Below are 18442 nucleotides of genomic sequence, written 5' to 3' on the forward strand. Positions count from 1 at the left end.
GTGTTTCAGTCAGGCTTTCGTCCAAACCACAGCACTGAGACTGCTCTTGTAAAGGTCTTTAATGACATCCACTTAAACACAGACAGTGGCAGAACTTCAGTGTTAGTATTATTAGATCTCAGTGCTGCGTTTGACACTGTTGACCACAGCATATACTAGACCGACTGGAAAAACTGGGTGGGACTTTCGGAAACAGTTCTAAATTGGTTTGAATCCTACTTAAAGGACAGAAAACAACTTTGTTTCTATAGGTACATACACATCTGAGTTGACAAATATGACATGTGGGGTACTCAAGGCTCCATCTTGGGGCCTCTTCTCTTTAATGTCTACATGCTACCACTGGCTCAGATAATGAAAAACAACAAAATAAGTTACCATAGCTATGCGGATGACACACACATTTACGTAACCATTTCACCAGGAGACTATGCTCCAATTCAAACACTGAGTAAGTGCATTGAACAAATCAATGACTGGATGTGTCAGAACTTTCTCCAATTAAACAAAGATACAACTGAGGTAATGGTTTTTGGAGCCAAGTCGGAACGTATAAAAGTAGCGCTGAGCTTCAGTCTGCAATGTTCAAAACAACAGATAAAGCCATAATCTAGGTGTAGTCATGGACTCTGACCTGAGTTTCAACAGTCACATTAAAACAGTTACTAAATCAGCCTACTATCACCTAAAGAACATATCTAGGATAAAAGACTAATGTCACAGCAGGATTTGGAAAAACTTGTCCATGCTTTTATCTTCAGTAGACTCGACTACTGTAATGGTGTCTTCACAGGTCTCACTAAAAAATCTATTAGAAAGCTGCAGCTGATTCAGAACGCCGCGGCTCGAGTCCTCACTAACACTAAGAAAGTGGATCACATCACTCCTGTTCTGAAGTCTTTGCACTGGCTTCCTGTGTGTCAAAGAATAGATTTCAAAAATACTGCTGCTGGTTTATAAAGCACTGAATGGTTTAGGCCCAAAATACATTTCTGACCTCCTGCTAAATTATGAACCATCCAGATCTCTCAGGTCTTCAGGGACTGGTCAGCTTTCTGTCCCCCTGAGTCAGAACTAAACATGGTAAAGCAGCATTCAGTTATCATGCTCCAAATATCTGGAACAAACTCCCAGAAAACCTGCAGGTCCGCTGCAACTCTGACTACTTTTAAATCCAGGCTGAAGACTTTTCTTTTTGTCGCTGCTTTTAATTGAACTATTCATATCTTAGACTGCACTGTAACTTTTATCCATGTACTTTTTCTTTTAATGTTTAATTGAACTATTCATATCTTAGACTGCACTGTAACTTTTATCCATGTATTTTTTCTTTTAATGTTTATTTTATTAGCTTTTCTTTTTAATGACTTATTTTAAATGCCATTTTCTTAATGTCTTTAATTTTTTTGTAAAGCACTTTGAATTGCATTGTGTTGAAAAGTGCTATATAAATAAACTTGCCTTGCATTGCCTTAATGTAAAGTCAAGGTTGTAACTGTTTGCAATGAAGTTGTGGGGCGCTGAACTGTTCTTTTGATTCTTTTGATATATGATAGTAATTACTTGTCTTTCAAATTTGAAGGACGGTGAGCAAGCATCTTGAAGAACATTCATCATTAACTCCTCCAAAATATATAGTTTATTTAATAATAACACTGAATATGTGAATCATAACAGGGATTGACAGCTGATAGGAATAATATGATTGTTAATAGTATCATATTAATTCAGACAAACCATTGACGAGACAGTTAATTAATGTACTTATTGCAGCAGTCTGCATAGATTTGGTAACCCCTGCTGGTCTAAGAGTGAGACAAACTCATTCAGTTATTGTTCAGTTAAAATTCATTAAATTATGTCTGCCACCTTAATCAGTGGCGGCGCCAGGGGGGCTAAAGCACCCCCCAGGATAGCCATAGCAACCCCCTAGCAACCCCCCAAGAAATGTATGTGTATTTCTGAGGCAAACGTTTATATGATCATGATAGGTATAAAAAAAATAAGAGCATATACGGCCCGCGAGACCATTTGGTATGGCCCTCGAGGTAATTTATAAACACACGCAAAAAAAAAGAAAAAAAAAAAAGAAATCTAGACCGCAAAATAATTAAACAAGCGATACTTGTTTTTCCTGGCAAAGGTCATGGTCCTTGAACAACAACACGAGCCTAACGTGTCATCACGTGTTATATGTCTCGTCTGACAGGGGTGCAGTTCTGACGGAGAGCACCAGAACGCCGCTCCGGGACTTTAAAAATTGCAGTACCCATAAGGAGCCGTACACATGCCGCAGTGTCTGCGTGGCTGTGTCTTTAGTTGAAAGCCCAGTGGCGATCTGCTCATCTGTCACACAATGATCATACAGTCAATAACTTCACTGTTATTAGCATCTGGTTAGCTAGCTATGCTAAACGAATCTGAGAAGCTTTTTCTACAACCAGTGAGGGTAAGGCACATCTTATATGATCATTATAGTTATACAAATAAAACCAGGTATAACATACTATATGACAGTACAAAACAAGTTGTTATAATAAACAACAATACAGTTTAAAAGGAGAGTGATTTGGAAAATATTCATAAGAAAAAGTAAATCTGCTTACAGTTCTGTTTCATATGGGTGTTGAGATGTATCCATAGATCTCTTCATTTTGCTCTCAAAGTGCACCAGATTGATGCTTTCAACTTCCCGGAGCATGCCCCCCCCGGACCCCCCTAGAGGAGGTTAGGTCCCCCCCCCCCCACACACTTAAATCATGTTCACATGGATAGGAAACTGAATACATTTGCACACATCTTGTTGTCCATATCTTTCTGTTTGGTGGTCATGCCACAACCGTGCACGTGCATGCATGCGTGAGTCATGGCAAGATATCTGGACTAAGAGGTTGCTTTTTCTTTGCAAAGCATGAAAGAAAGGCCAAATTAATGGGCTTTGATTTTTAAGCAGAGGTCAATCATTTGTACGGCCCTCGGAGGATGTTGAAAACATTGAAATGGCCCTTGAGAGGAAAAAGGTTCCCCACCCCTGCCCTAGAGTATGTGAGGTCCACTCCCCACTTATAAAAAAAGTTGTACTTTACCCTGCTTACACCTATATGCCGTGAGCTGATTATCGAGCCTTCATTGTAACAGTCGCGGGTACACTGTGTATGTGCGTGTGGGTTCAAATCAACTGTAGCACCCGGGACATTAATGGGAAACCCTAAATGTTTGAGAACCCTCTATGAAACCTCAAGCTACCCCACAGCACCCCCAAAAGAAAATCTCTGGCGCCGCCACTGCACCTTATATATTTTATATTTAAGGCTTTACTGATTTGCCACAATAATGTCACCTAATGTTATTGAGTTCAAATATAAATATTGTGGCTTTCCAAGTTCACATTGATTGATGTGACTGCGATTAAATCAGCATATACTTCTGCCAGGGGATGCCACCCCTCAAATTCTCCTGCCACCCTCTTGCAACCCCATGAATATTTGTCTTGATCTGCCCCTGCCTCCACCAGCTGTAACAGTCAAATGTGTTTCAACATCAGTAACAACATTCTAATAATCTGATATAACTGTATATGATAACATAACTTCCTGAAACCCATGAATTAGTCTAATAGAATATTCAGAATTCATTTTGATGGTAACTATTTTGTAATTTGTTTGTGACACGAGTATTTGTTAGACTCTATTGTTGGTAGGCCTACTTTTCGCACCCATACACTGTATATGTAAAGCTCCCAACACTGATCTGGTCGTACCTGATTTCAGTAACACCTGTTCCAGAAGTAGTTTTATTCTGAAATTTGGTACCGGAAGCGAATGCGTAGTGCTTTAAATATGAATGTAAACGCTACCAACAGCTCACATCGAGGAATGAACACGAGTCTGCAGACTCCCCTTCACTGCAGGAGGCGTGACTGTTTTACAGGGGTTTGTTGGAATTAATAGTTTTTCGGGAGACAGTTTACTTCACTCCGACAACCGTTAAAAGACACGTTTCTGAGAAAGAAGCTCTCATCTTTCAGCGGTAAGTTACAGCGGTTTATTTAACGTACAGCAGCCTACAGTTTACAAACAGTACCTTCATACAGCAGTGTTTACGTTTGTATTAACTGCTGCTTAATTATTTACTCCTGAAAATACGTTAAATTAATGATTTTGGCAGCTATATTCACCAACTTTCATATGTGTAACCACAGTTTAGTGTTCATTGGTGACCGTAAAAACTTGTGATAAATTAATATAGTGATAACTATATATAGGCTATCATTGTTAAAAATGAATGAGAACAAGGCTAATTTCGGTGCAAGAGTTTAAATAGGCTAACTTTTGATAACGGCAGCATATTTTATTTTGAAAAAAAAGACAATAACTTGCTATACGTGTCTAACGCCTAGATAGAGTTGTACAAAAATAAATAAATGGAATCACAGTTTGATGTTCCACTAAATAATTTGGGACAGGGTTGAGTTCACTGTTATCTGTATAGGCAGAAACAAGATTTTGTAATTATTATTATTATTATTATTATGTATTAACCAAATGAACATGTCAGCCGATGAGTCACAATAAATCAAAGTGTAGAAATGCACAATATAGCCTACGTATTTTTGAGGTCTATTACATAAGAGCACTGACTAGCTCTTTGCACACTGTAAAAGATTCTGCTCAGAACATATCTTTCACAATTCTTTAATAATAACAACAACAATTAAGAATTTTAAATTTTTCTTTATTTAACCAGGATAGGTTAAGGTTAGGATAGGATGTTACAGTGTTTGTTTATGTGGGGCTGCAACCTATTTCTTTCTGCTGATTATTTTCTCAATAAATGATTTAATAAAACTCTCAGATCAGACAAAGAAGGATAGAGGAAAATCTTCACATCAGAGAAGCTAAAAAAAAAAATACATTATTTGCGTGAGTTTAATTCCAAAAACTGACTTGAATGGTGAATCAGATATTGAGAGTCTTCGATTATTTTATTGTTTTTCTCATGTTACATGTTTATATTGGGACCAGTGATTGTGCTCTCAAACATCCTTCAGCACCAGCCTCAAATATCTTATTGGATGGGATATCTATTGTTCTGATATATAAATATAGATAATGCAGGAGTATCAGTAACACAAATATAGAGAAAGTACAACCACCAAGGCAGTTAGGATATCAGAATCAGAATACCTAGGCTAAAAACCAAATTCTCTGTTGACAATTCACTAGCCAGCTTTATGTTTGGAGAAAAATTAAAATGTCTAAATAATAGTTGAGTATCTGCCATGGCGGTGAGTGGAGTGGCCAAACGAGCATTTGGCTGCGGGAAGTTGCTACTTCACAGCTTTTTACGTCTGTGCAACACATACTCTGACCCTTTGCAGGTTTTTTGTTTTTCTTCTGAGAGCCTTATTAGCCTGTTATTGAGAGACTCATCTTATTTTCTGTGTGAAGTTTTCTCTGCGTGCATAAATTAGTTTGGCACATCAATGCTCACCATCTGCATGAAAAATAATGTTCAGGACAGCAATGCCAAAAGGGGTTGTGTTACATAGCTTACAAGTTAAAGGGAGAATCCACCCTAAATTCACCCGATGGCCGTTTTGGCCAAGCTTACTTATTATTCTTTTTAAATAATCAATAAAGCCTTTAGTCTAAAAAGTGTCAGAAAATAATACGACACATGCATTGTAATGTGAAAGCCCAATGTGAAGAACCAACAGTCCAAAACTGAAGAATATAAGATTTAAATGAATGTAAATCAGGGGAGAAAAAGCAACAACAGGCATTAGCATTAGCCATTCTAGCAGCCTGGCTTTAGAGAAGACAATCTGTCGATCTGTGTGTCCAACACTTTGGTCCGCACTGAAATATCTCAAAAACTACTTAATACATTCTTCCTACAAAATGTACAAATTTAGATGCTTCTCCTGAGGATCTTAAGTGCCACCATGACGTTGACATTTTGTTTGACATCACCTCTAGGGCCACCAAGAGGTTGACAGTGGTAGTGTTGTTGTGGCTAGCATTGTTGTGGACTCTCTGTCTTGTTCATTGATAAAAGATTAACTAATCTTCTAAACTGTTCCTTATGAATTGACAAACCGACTGTTGGTTTCCAAACCTATATTCTTTGTATATTTCCTGCGTGTGAAAGGATTTTAAAAGTTGAAATTGTTGTGTCAGTTTGTCTCCCAGTCAGTGGCGGCGCCAGAGATTTTCTCTAGGGGGGTGCTGTGGGGTAGCTTGACGTTTCATAGAGGGTGCACCAGCGCTACAGTTGAATTTTCTACTGTAACACTCCCCACACGCACACAGTGTACCCGGCGACTGTTACAATGAAGGCTCGATAATCAGCTCACGTAAGCAGGGGTAAAGTTGCTATTTTTTCAAGTGGGTGGTGGACCTCACCTCCTCTAGGAGGGTCCTCACCTCACATAGTGGGGTCCAGGGGCATGCTTCCCCGGGAAGATTTTTTTTAAATATTGAAGTTAAAAGCATCAATCTGGTGCACTTTGAGAGCAACATTAAGAGATCTATGGATACATCTCTCAACACCCATATGAAACAGAACTGTAAACAGATTTTCTATTCTTTATAGATATTTTACAAATCACTCCCCTTTTAAAACAAACCGTTTGAGACCCACTGAGATAACTAGACTAAAGTTAACTATCTAAACACTGAGAGTCCTTTACTTCACCTGAGCTGAGGTTTACCTGAGAGACTCTCCGTCTGACAGGAGAGAGTTCTCCCTCCACCTTGTTGTTGAAAAAGCTCCTTATATCCGTTAGCTTGGCTAGCTAGCACCAGAATGCTAACCACAACGATCTCCGGTAGATACCCACCGGTGCGCCGAGCTCTCTCTCTCACTCGCTCGCGCAGGCACACAACATGGCTCGTGCCACACACGCACACCACACACACACACACACACACACACACACACACACACACACACACACACACACACACACACACACACACACACACACACACACACACACACACACACACACACCACACCACACACACACACACACACACACACACACACACACAACACACACACACACACCACACACACACACACACACACAGCACACACACACATAGAGAGATATAGCAGAGCTTTGAATGAAACACAGAGACCCAGAAGTCAGCTACTTGTATTCACGAGGCTATGCTATTATGTGCAGAATTCCTCTCGCTTTCAGGTGGACGTTTAAGGACTAAAAAAACGATCAATTTTTCACTTTGCTGTTAGCAAATAATGTGGCGCTCTAGCTAACAGGAAGTCACTCAAGTGTCACAAAGTAATTTAGCCTATGGGTAGGTCAAAAATCGAATGGGTGCTGGCCATTGGCCTAATCATATCACCTGTGTTGGCTTTATGTTTTTGGTCAAAAATGTGTTTGTTTCACATTTGCATTGATGTAATCAATATTTTTTCTAATTTAATTTAATACAAATTATTATTATTATTTTGAAGAAAAAAAAAAACCACATATTTCTTGGGGGTGCTTAGGGGGGTGCTTTGGCAATCCCTAGCTCCCCCCTGGCGCCGCCCCTGCTCCCAGTTGTCAAGCTCGTGCCACAGAACGTTGCAAATCTGCAGTTTGATTCCAGGACTATTGTTGCATGTCGCGGCCCATTAGTCTACCAATGTTAGCTGTCACTCTCGGCTAAACAATCGATAAATAATCTTTAAAAGAACAAACATATGAGGATAAAACCCTCTCAAATCCAGTCCAGCCACAAGCCATGATTTGATTCTGTTTTTCTTGAGGAGTCCGTGTTGCGCTCGGTCTCACCACCTCACATCCTGAGAGTTCAGGTCGTGTGCTCTCTGGAGGACAGGCATTGTGGCGAGGGGGAACCTCAGGTCCATCTGTCCCTTCTTTTCATGAGCAGCACTGAGGCACTTAGTCTATTTGTGGTACACAGCATGGCCGCTGCAGCCGGAACACAAAGGACAGCAGAGCTCAGGGGGAGCGATACGCAAGGACTGGCTGTTACTTTACTTCCCATCCCCGCCTGCAGAGCGTCTCATGGGGGAGCTATGGGAGGATCGCTGCTGGTGGGACAGAGGTCTGACAAATAGAGCCCTTCATTACTGTAGATTTGAGACGACATAAGGCTGTCAGTGTTCAATTTTCTTTGTTCTTTACTTAGCACATTTTGCCAAAGTTATAAGCACTTTGCTTGTTCTTTTTAAAGAAAAAATAGGTTTGAATATTTCAATTTTTTTCCTTAAAAGTTCATTTACCAATTAATATATTCTTCAATATATAAAATAGTCAGAAAATGTGAAAAACATTAGATCCCTAAGTAGAAAAGGGAACTCTTTAAATTCATTTTTGTTACTTTGACTAACAATCTAAAATCCCCCCCAAAAATGTGTATAACCTTTTTATAATTTCTGTTCCTGAGACAGTTGAATAATTTGTCCAAACAAAAATAATATGCGATTTATTTTTTAGCCAAAACTCAAAATCTTCAGATTGGCAAATTGGCAATTTTCTGCTTTTAAGATTGTAATATTTTGTAAATGAGGTTTTGAACAGTTAATCGGACAAAAAGAGCTGTTGAAAGATGTTACCATGGGAAATTTGAAGAAAGTAGTAGTTGTTTTGGTCCAGAAGCAGCTGTGTTGGAAAGTTCAATACAATCTTTTGGATGGAAGAAACTAGTTTTTCTGCTAGTTTTTATTTATTTTCCGGGTTTCTATGTTCAGAAGGATTTTGTAGGCAAAAAGCCGTAAACGTATCCAGAAAAAATATTAAGAATTCTCTGTAATGGATGTTTTCCTTTTATCATGTGTTAAAACTGCACATATCTTTCTGCTAATGAGACATTCGTGGTAATCTGTTGAAAAAAGGAAGAGGGTCGTTTCCTTGATTTGTTGATTGAATTTGGAGCCTTTAACACGACCTATTCTTCTCAAACATACTGCAGACACATACGGCTCTTTCAAAGGTTTCTGGTTTTAACGAGATTAAATTCAGTCAAAGTGAATTAAAAGGCAGATGGTCTCCCTCCAGAGAGCGACCCCGACCCCGAACTCTGCTCTGCTGCAGCACGAGGGTCTCTACCAGCTCTTCTCTCTCCTGGCTGTCTTTCTCCTAACACATGTTGAGTTCCTGTGTTAGTCAACTACACAACTTATTTAACTGCTGTGTAAGATCTTCACCATAAATTAGAAATGTAAAATATAAGTAAAACAAACATAAAAAAACAAAACAAGCATCACTAAATGTAGCTGGTAAAATTAGGTTTAAATATTCAATATCTTAAAGATTGTTTATGAGACAACACAGAAATTGTTTGTTTAATCTATATTCTACCAAATGACTTTGTTTCTCTGAAGAAGTGCTGTTAAATGGACCTTTGGTGACCAAACATTAACTTTTGGTCAAAAAGTGGTACAAAAACATTCAGTTTCACATAATGGGATCACTTTGATGTCTGATCCTACATGCTGACATTTGTAGTTTCAGTTAAATGTAATTCCTGGTTTGATTTGTGGAACTGTGGTATGTGTAGCAAATATTTAGCACATATTAAAAAATGTTAAACGTACTAACTGAACGAGAAAGAATGTTAACATTAGCTATTTAGCACTAAACCCAAATAACAGCTGGGGCAGATGGAACTTTCATTATATGGTCATACGTCTGTATTGTACAGCCAGGAGACAGATAGCTTAGCTTAGCATAAAGAGTGAAAGCAGGTGAAACAGCTAGCCAGATTCAGTTTGGGTAAACATATAATTGTTTGGCTGTCAGTTAAACTAACGTTTCGAAAATATATATGATACCTTTATATAATACGTTGCATTGTTAAAAACCAATCCAATGAACCTTTATACTTCTGAGATTGTTTTCATACAGGTAATAGTTTGATAATGAAGTTAATGAATCAAAGAGAGAGATGTCTCTCAAAATCACAACTGAAAACCAGCTGTTGGCGCAAAAGGAAAAGTCAGAAGATCAACAAAGTCGGTACGATTCATCCTCTGGGGAACATGAATGTCTGTACAGTTTAGTCTGGACCAAGTGGTTGTATTGCAATAAACGTGGCTATTTTATTTCAGTTTGTATTTGAGGGCTGTTGATCGTTTGAATTTGGTAGTAGGGAATCATGCAGCAGAACGGACATTACATAGATCTAGAAGCTTCTTGACTCAAGCACACCGCAAAGGAAAGTCAAGTTTTCTGAATATTTGTTATCGGAAATAGCAGACCTGACATGTTAACTAATGTTTAGAAAGTCACTCCTGGGTTTAAAAGCTGACTCATTAAATTGAAGAATTTACAATATAACGATAATTATATCCAACAGTACATTGCATGCAGTGTGGTAGCTTTAAGTGCATTCTGCCACAGCAAAATGCTTGGGCACCAGTTGCTGTGATCTTCTAAACACAAAGAAATGGTGCAGCTGTAACACAGTGGCTAAATCACCAGAGCATTTGGCGCCGAGCCACCCCTACACACTGTTAACACGTGGGAGCCAATAACTCAGAGCCTGAATATGTCCGCTGAGGGAAACCAGCAGACAGTATTTCTCCGTTTATTCTCCCAAACCTGAACCAGATGGTTTCTTTTACACAGTGAGGCAATTACAGCGAGAGGAGGCTGCTGCATGTGTGGTCCCGCTCAGACCAGGGGTTCACAACAGAGTTAGATCATCTGCATACAAATTGCTTTTCGTCAAACCCTGTGCATTGATTTCACTTGATGAACAGCTAATAGAAGTGGCGATGTGCAGGTGGGATGCCTCTCTTCTCCGCCTCTGCATCCAACTCTCAGGTTCCTGTGTAATTGGGTCTCTGGAGGATTTACTTTCATCTTTTTAAGGTTTCGACAGCTCAGCACTCTGAAATGACACTGAGGGTACTGAAGTGTTGGCGGCAATTCGGAATTATTCTCTTTTCATCACATCTTCTGAAGCCATTCTTTGACTTTTATAGCAATCCGATAAAAAAAATGAGTCTGGTCAAGATTCTCTGGGTCTATTGTGTCAGTTTATGCACACTCTTGCATATTTCAGGCATTGGTTGAGATTTCAAACCTGCTTGCTCTGACTGACATGCACTGGAGCAGTCATTGTGTCAACTGTGTGAATGAGTTGACTCGTCAAAAAGGCAGAAGCAGCTTTTGATCTTGTTTCATCAGAGTTCATGTTTGAATTTCATCTCAAACATATCATTAAGCACTTCAGAGATGAAAAACGGTTACTCATATATCCTCAAGAAATGTTCAGATGGTGCAGTATTAGTCACCTTCTCACTTGATCTGCACATGAATGTGATTTTGTTTTGTAAAGAAATTGAGCAAGTAAGAAACGGGGAGAAGGGCTTCTTTTTGTGTGGGCAGCAACTGCCGTCAACAGATCTGGTCCTACACATGCGTGAGTCATGTGCCTTCTGTTTGAAAGGCCTGCAGCTTCTGCACAGCTGCCAGCAGAAACCTGTATCTGTGTGCAGGATTAAGAGACCATCACCTGCTCCTTTAAAATGCATTATTATTTAACCTCAACTATAGTCATAATACTTATTTAAGAGCAGTTATTACAGTTCATCCATGGACTGATTCCTTCTGGGGGTTTTTTCTTGGAAGTTTCACCCTGTTTTGTGGAGTTTTTCCTCTTGTAAAGGGGACCTATCATGCAAAATGCACTGTGTACGTCTTTTATACATGTGTCCCCGGTGTGTCAGGGAACTCACCTGGGGTCCTTCTCAGGTCGATTATTTTAATTTCCTCCTCCTCCTCGGTCCTCGGTATCACCGGAAGTTGATTGTCTGCGCCATCTTATTTCTGCTGGAGGATCGAGGAGCGAGGACGAGGAGCAATAATCAAGGAACCACCAGACCATCCTCAGATACTCGCCCCGACCCCTTACTGTGTATCGCTCACTGATTGGACGATGCAGCGCATGCACTGATCTGTTGCTTCTTGACATGAGAGCAGTTTCTCAGCGGAGTGAAGAAAATACATGAAACTCACGAGAGTCCACTCCTCAGTTTATACCGTGTTTTGTTTCAATTCATGTATCATTTAGTTTACAAATATGGGATATATCTGAACAACAAAGTGGTCAAAAATCATTTTATTCATTTATTGGAAACATTTTCATGATTGCTTTTTCGTTATACATTTTAAGAATGGCGTTTATCTTTTTTGAGGATGAGTTCTTATTTTATTTTATTGGCTCTACTTTGATGATACAAATGTATATGTCAGTAAATGTGTGCTAACAGAGGCGGGGGTGTTTGTGAACACAACGGGGACAGAGCTGCTGTCAGACATCAACTGTGCGGCTTCATCACAAACGGACGTCGCTTCACGTGACGCCCCGGAGGAAAGGACGTCCCATTGCTCTTAAAACTCATTTCCCTGCTTCTCGTGGTTTCCTTGCGTCTCTCCATGCTTCCCTGGTGGGAGGGACTAAACGCAGGGAAACGACGCAAGTGAGGGATGCAAGGATTCCATTTAATCGACCTGAGATGGGCCCCAAGTGTCAGAAAACACAACCCTCTCTCTTTTCCTCCATACCCAAATCTCTAAAAACGGTGCTGCAACGGAGCTGATTATTATTTGAATTTTTCTGACGTCAGAAAAGGGGTGCTCCGCCTATATGGGCAACTCTCCACCTATCAGGGGAATGAGAGGTTGCGTGGCATGGTAACAGCATGATAACAGCATGGTAACATGACGCTCGTGCCTCGCCCCCCTCCTTTGCAGGGGGGCGAGGTCAGCTGCAGCTCATTTGCCACAGAATCAGCCCTTGCAAAAACAGGGCTGGAATAGAGCAAATAGAGCAAATGAGGCATGGCTAAAATACATGATCTGTTTGGTATTTTCAAAAAAAAAACGTCACAACATGTTTTATATAGGTATGGCCCTACAATATATTATTCAAATATAGCATGATAGGTCCACTTTAAAATAAAACTCTGGAGGGCGTAAAAATTGCTTGGTAAATAAAAAAACAGATTAAGTTCACTGAGGTCAACTTTGTCCAAGAATAAACAGTATGTACATACACAGCATCACTTTGAAGTACCTTCCCCTACTGCATAGTGACCAGCAACATACTGTACAGTACAAGCACATTGAATGTTGAATACAGGCAAGAGTTTGAGAACAATATTGTTATTTGATATATATGATGTATATTTAAATCTATACAGCACGCCAATATTATTTTGTGTGTGTCTTTCGTAAAAATTTCAGACGAAAAGGGTTTTCGCTGACTTTTTTGTGTTTTGTATATTTAGTTTGAAGTTACAGTCAATCTGGACAAAATCTTAATATCTGAATAAAACATGATACAACTCAAAATTAAATGTTGTTACAGCAGATGCAGTCAAAGTAGGAAAATAATGCAGGTACAAAAACAAAATATGAACAATAAAGATGTGTAATATGGTGTAAAAACAAACAAACACATGTACACAATTCCAGGTAACAAGTCAAATAAATAGTTTTTCTGGTAAATCTGTCCAGAATTCTGAATTTTTAATGTTAAATTCTGAATAAACGACATTCAAAACTTTTGTTTATCCTGATTGTTGCACAGTTTATAATAAATATCTATGATACAGAGTAAAAAAAGATTTTGAAATATTGCATTTTTTTTATCTCTGATCTAAACCCTATTATATTATCAAAAGCTAAGTCAAAGTCAGAGACAATCTCCTTACCCTAAAGCTGCTTTTTTTAAGTTTTTGTTTCTTTGATCCAGAATGAGCTGCAAACAATGGTCTGCTCACCAGCTCCCACGGATCAATACATGTTGGCTCACAGGGGATCGCGGTCATGTCCAATATTAAACAAAAGCTTTGTCGGCGGTGCAATCCGAAACAAAAGAGCAGCTAAGTACAGAAGGATTAGTTTGTGCACTTTTAATTCCGCTGCAGTATTGTCTGTCTCTCTGTCTGTGTGTGTGTGTGTGTGTGTGTGTGTGTGTGTGTGTGTGTGTGTGTGTGTGTGTGTGTGTGTGTGTGTGTGTGTGTGTGTGTGTGTGTGTGTGTGTGTGTGTGTGTGTGTGTGTGAGAGCTGAATAATATGAACTTTACAGCTTCACAGTTAGTCATCTCTATTCATGTGTTTACTGATCAAACACTTCTGCAGTTTTGAATCACGTTTAAAAAAACCTGAATCACGCAGCACTGCATTATTGGAGCATGATGAATCACTCGATTACTAAAGTGAGTTTTTCCCCTTTTTGGCGTTTACCTGATGTACTGTACTGTATGTAGCATACAATACCATCGCAGCAACAACATCCATCATCAATTTGCTGCTCGCATGTGGGGGTTGCTATAGAAACAGCTAGACATGATGTGGACTACAAAGATCACAGTGTGAAATCATCTTTGTTTTGTCTGGAGGGAGAGCTTTGGAAAACGTTTGCATCATGGCCTATGAAATATATTGGAACCTGTGTGTTAAAAGTCTTATAGCATGGGTTCTCTTCAGCTATGTAATATAGAATCATAATGGGAAACAACTCGTACAGAATGCAGTTCCATTTGAAAAGGATATTTGTCTTGAACTCAAAAGGAGTTTACAGTCATGCTATTCTTTGAGCTACAAGTTAATACCATGCTCAAAATGACAAAAACAACATGTTGATGTACATTAGTTTAATTATTCACCATGTTCACTATCTTATTTATGCGTAAGCATTTGCTAATTAGTACTAAATATTGGACAGAATTAAAGTCCCCTCCCCCGCCTAAAACGCCTCAATTAGACTCTCACTTACTTCTGCGACAAAGTGACACTCACGCTTCTGTTGGCTAGCGCACAGATACATTGTACTGATACACTAAGGGGCAGGACAACTCTAAGTGGTTGACCAATCACAACAGAGCCTGCAAGCTAACCAATCAGAGCAGACTCTGCTCCAGTTTCAGACAGGGAACACAGAAAAATAAAGACCTTTTTGGAAGACTAAAGCATGTAAACATGTGACAAAATACAAATATGAACCTGAAAATGAGCATAATCGGGCCCCTTTAAAGAACCTTATGGTGTTCGAAGTTCACCAAAGTTATTCAGATTCATCCTCTGGCGAATATGACATCTGATTTTCAGATATTATGGCAAACAAACCATCTACTGTCATGGAAAAATAACTTGTAAGCAATTTATACCAATTATATTGTTATTATGCAATAACGTATGAGATCCAGACGCACAGTATTTTACATCCGGCATTTAATATATCTCAATCCAAACTGGTTTACTGTCCCACTTTGTGATTATTTAGAGCTTTCATATGTTTAACCTGTGCTTCCTTATGAACCCAACAGTAACAACTGTTTTCTCTCTACAGCTGATGTAAAGCAGTTGGAGGTCAAGGGTCCAACCTGCCGTTCTCCCACCTACATATCAACCGAGAGCCATAAACAGGTACATATGGTAGGATGCTTTCTGTTGCTACTCAGTCCTCAGACCTCTCACTCCTTTGCCACACATTTCTAGAGGGGAAAACTTAAGTATTTTGGAAATAACTAAAAAAACCTGCAGAATATCCTACACACAGGATTTAAGTTTTCCAAGGAAAAAGTTAAACATATTCTATTATTAAATATTAATTTGTGCAGCCTTTTTGGAGGCATAACTTTACTATTTCTAATGCTAAAGTGCTTATTTTTATTATTATTAATTGGGTCCAGTATACAAACGTGACTTTGTTGGTTAAGTTCAAACTGCTCTCTGCAGACAGAGTAATGATTGTGAATCCCAGAGGTCAGACTGATAAAATGAAGTATTTACACTGTCTGTGATGTTCAGGAGCTCCGTCGACTTCAGTTAAACATATTACTGTTTATTTATGCAGTTTCACTTAAAGTGCAGTAATATTTACTATTTCAGTCTGGAACGTGATTTTATTTGAGGTTAATGTATCTCCTCACAGTGTGTCTAACCACCTGGTGTAAAATGCAGCACACATGCACTCGTTCCTACATAATTATGCAAACACACATGAAAGAGTGTGTGTCTGTGGCAGATGGTGAGCTTCACTGTTCATTCCTCTTTACAGTTAAAAGATAGTTTCGCTGTGTTTATTTCCCTTCATCAGTAAAGCTCGTCAGATGTTTAAACCAAATATTGAACATATATTTTCTTCTGTCTCCACTGAGCGAGTGCAGACCTTTGCAAAGCCCAATGGTGCCTTCACATGCTGCTCATGGAAACAGCATGGACACTACAAGGAAGATGTGTTGTATTTGACTGTTCATTGAGTTTAAAAAACACGTTGATATATGTTTCAGAGTTGTTGTTACAACTTGATAGGGCGTTCACGTGAATTTACCCCAGCCGGGAACTCATTTTGATTATTCTGACACCACATGAATGCAGCACAAAGGCCCTATCAATCAAGGTCAAGATCCACAATGTCAAAAAAGGCCTTCTTCTGTTGCCTATGCTCCACACGTCCACCAAGTTTCCTGTCGTTTTCTGGAGAGGAACAGACAGATAAACTAAGCTTTGCAAAGGTAATCTACCAGTTTATGTTTTTTAATACAATAGAATCACAAAACATTTTAAAGGTGAAAGAAATCTGCAGAAACTGTTCGCTCGAAAAAGTACTCAAATATTTGACTTAATAAAAAAATCGTAATATCACTCCGTTATATACTCTGTTCCAAGTAAACTTAAGGATTACACTTAAGTAATAGTTCATGTAATAAGTATTGTTTACATGAACCTATGCTGTTATTATTTTGCCAGTGGAATGGGTTCATTTTGAAAAGCAATGTATTTTATTTATAGTGAGCCATCACTTACACAGAAGGCATAATAAAATTCAACTGCAGGTGAGAGTTGACGTTTTCTGCAATTATGTGAAAGAAATATGTTCGTATATTGGAACATAATTGGCTATAATAAGAAGGGTTTCTTACCATTTTAGAAATGGGCAAAAATGCAATATTGTGCATCTATAACTATTATATGCAGCAGGGGTGCCCAACCTTTTTTGAACCGAGAGCTACTTTTAAAGTTGCCAGTCTGCCGAGATCTACCAGTCCAAATAGAGAGGCGTAGCCATTACTGACAGCCTACTACCAGGTAAATACACACTTCTACTTGTATAAAACTGCAGATCCTTTATCTTACCTCTTTCTAATCTACACACATACAAGTATTTAACTGAAGTTACACAACAGTGTTGTTGATACAGAGTTGGAGTTTATGCACACGTCACTACAGTGGGTAATGTTTTCAAGAAACATTGAACAGTGCTGCCACATATGACACAGGGAAAAAAGAAAAGACGCTTTCTTTGCCATTATATAAAAAATAGTGTTTCTACAAAAGTATAAATTAGGCTCACTAATAAGACAACTCAGATCTGAAGCTACACAGGCCTTTTGAAATAGGATGCAAGCAACACTAGTTTCTTAACCTGAATTGATAATAGACTATAATCAATTTAAACAGAACAGATCTTAATGTTTGCATTCTTATACCATTTTGTACAATAATTATAATGAATAAGTTCAAACAAACTAAAACTTACAGCTGATTAATAACGGTATCTAACTTGAGTTTTTATTATATCAAAAACCTGTTGAAATGCATCTGTTATTTTTACTGTCCCCCAAAAGTGTGTCACGCCGGCCAATCACAAAGCTTTGATGCGTTCAAGTGCATTATTCTGGCACAGGAAGATTATATTATAGGACATTAACGATAAAACAGAATATTGTTGTTCTATTTTTAGACACATCCCGCGATCGACTGGTTGGGCACCCCTGATATACAGTATATCATGTTAATGTATTGTACGTTTAGTTAAAGGTCCCATCATATGCTTTTCTGGTTATTACCCGTCCGCTTGTGTATTATGTAGCTTTTCTGCATGTAAACGGTCTGCAGAGTCACACACCCTCAAAGTACACCCTGTAGCGAGTACAACTCTAACACACAAAAGACCTGTCTATGCTGCTCCAGAACGCCTCGTTGGAGATTTCTCTTTTTCCATTGTTTTCTTCCGGGGCAGGTTGACGTCCACACACACACACACACACACACACACACACACACACACACACACACACACACACACACACACACACACACACACACACACACACACACACACACACACACACACACACACACACACACACACACACACACACACACACACACACACACACACACACACACACACACACACACACTCAGCCTGAACTCCGCGGTGCTTCGGAAACGACACCAGTAATCCACCTCACACTGTCCGCTCCTCGAGCCTCAAAGGGCGGAGCAGCGAGTCTCGCAACGTCCCGCCAACACGGCACCCAGACCCCACGCAGCATTCTCATCTGTTTGTCATTACTGGTGTCATTTCCTGGTTGCTAACAAACGCCATTGTAACACATAAACACACATCAGAGCACAGTGGGCTCATAGGGAGTT

At 39.2% G+C, this 18442-nt stretch overlaps 1 protein-coding gene across 2 annotated transcripts in view; it reads left to right on the forward strand.

Moving 5' to 3' along the window:
- Positions 1-3868: 3868 nt before the first annotated feature.
- LOC117464869 (tetraspanin-18B-like) overlaps positions 3869-18442 on the forward strand; it is a 39639-nt gene continuing 25065 nt past the window's right edge. Inside the window, exons 1-2 of one of the 2 annotated variants that reach the window (XM_034107601.2) lie at positions 3869-4029; positions 15348-15433. In XM_034107601.2, coding sequence (XP_033963492.1) covers positions 15431-15433 — 3 coding nt within the window. In that variant the 5' untranslated portion in view covers positions 3869-4029; positions 15348-15430. The remainder of the gene's footprint in view (positions 4030-15347; positions 15434-18442) is intronic. The other variant, XM_034107610.2, reaches the window with a different exon arrangement.

The sequence above is a fragment of the Pseudochaenichthys georgianus genome, chromosome 3 (assembly GCF_902827115.2).
Source record: "Pseudochaenichthys georgianus chromosome 3, fPseGeo1.2, whole genome shotgun sequence".
Lineage (NCBI taxonomy): Eukaryota > Metazoa > Chordata > Actinopteri > Perciformes > Channichthyidae > Pseudochaenichthys > Pseudochaenichthys georgianus.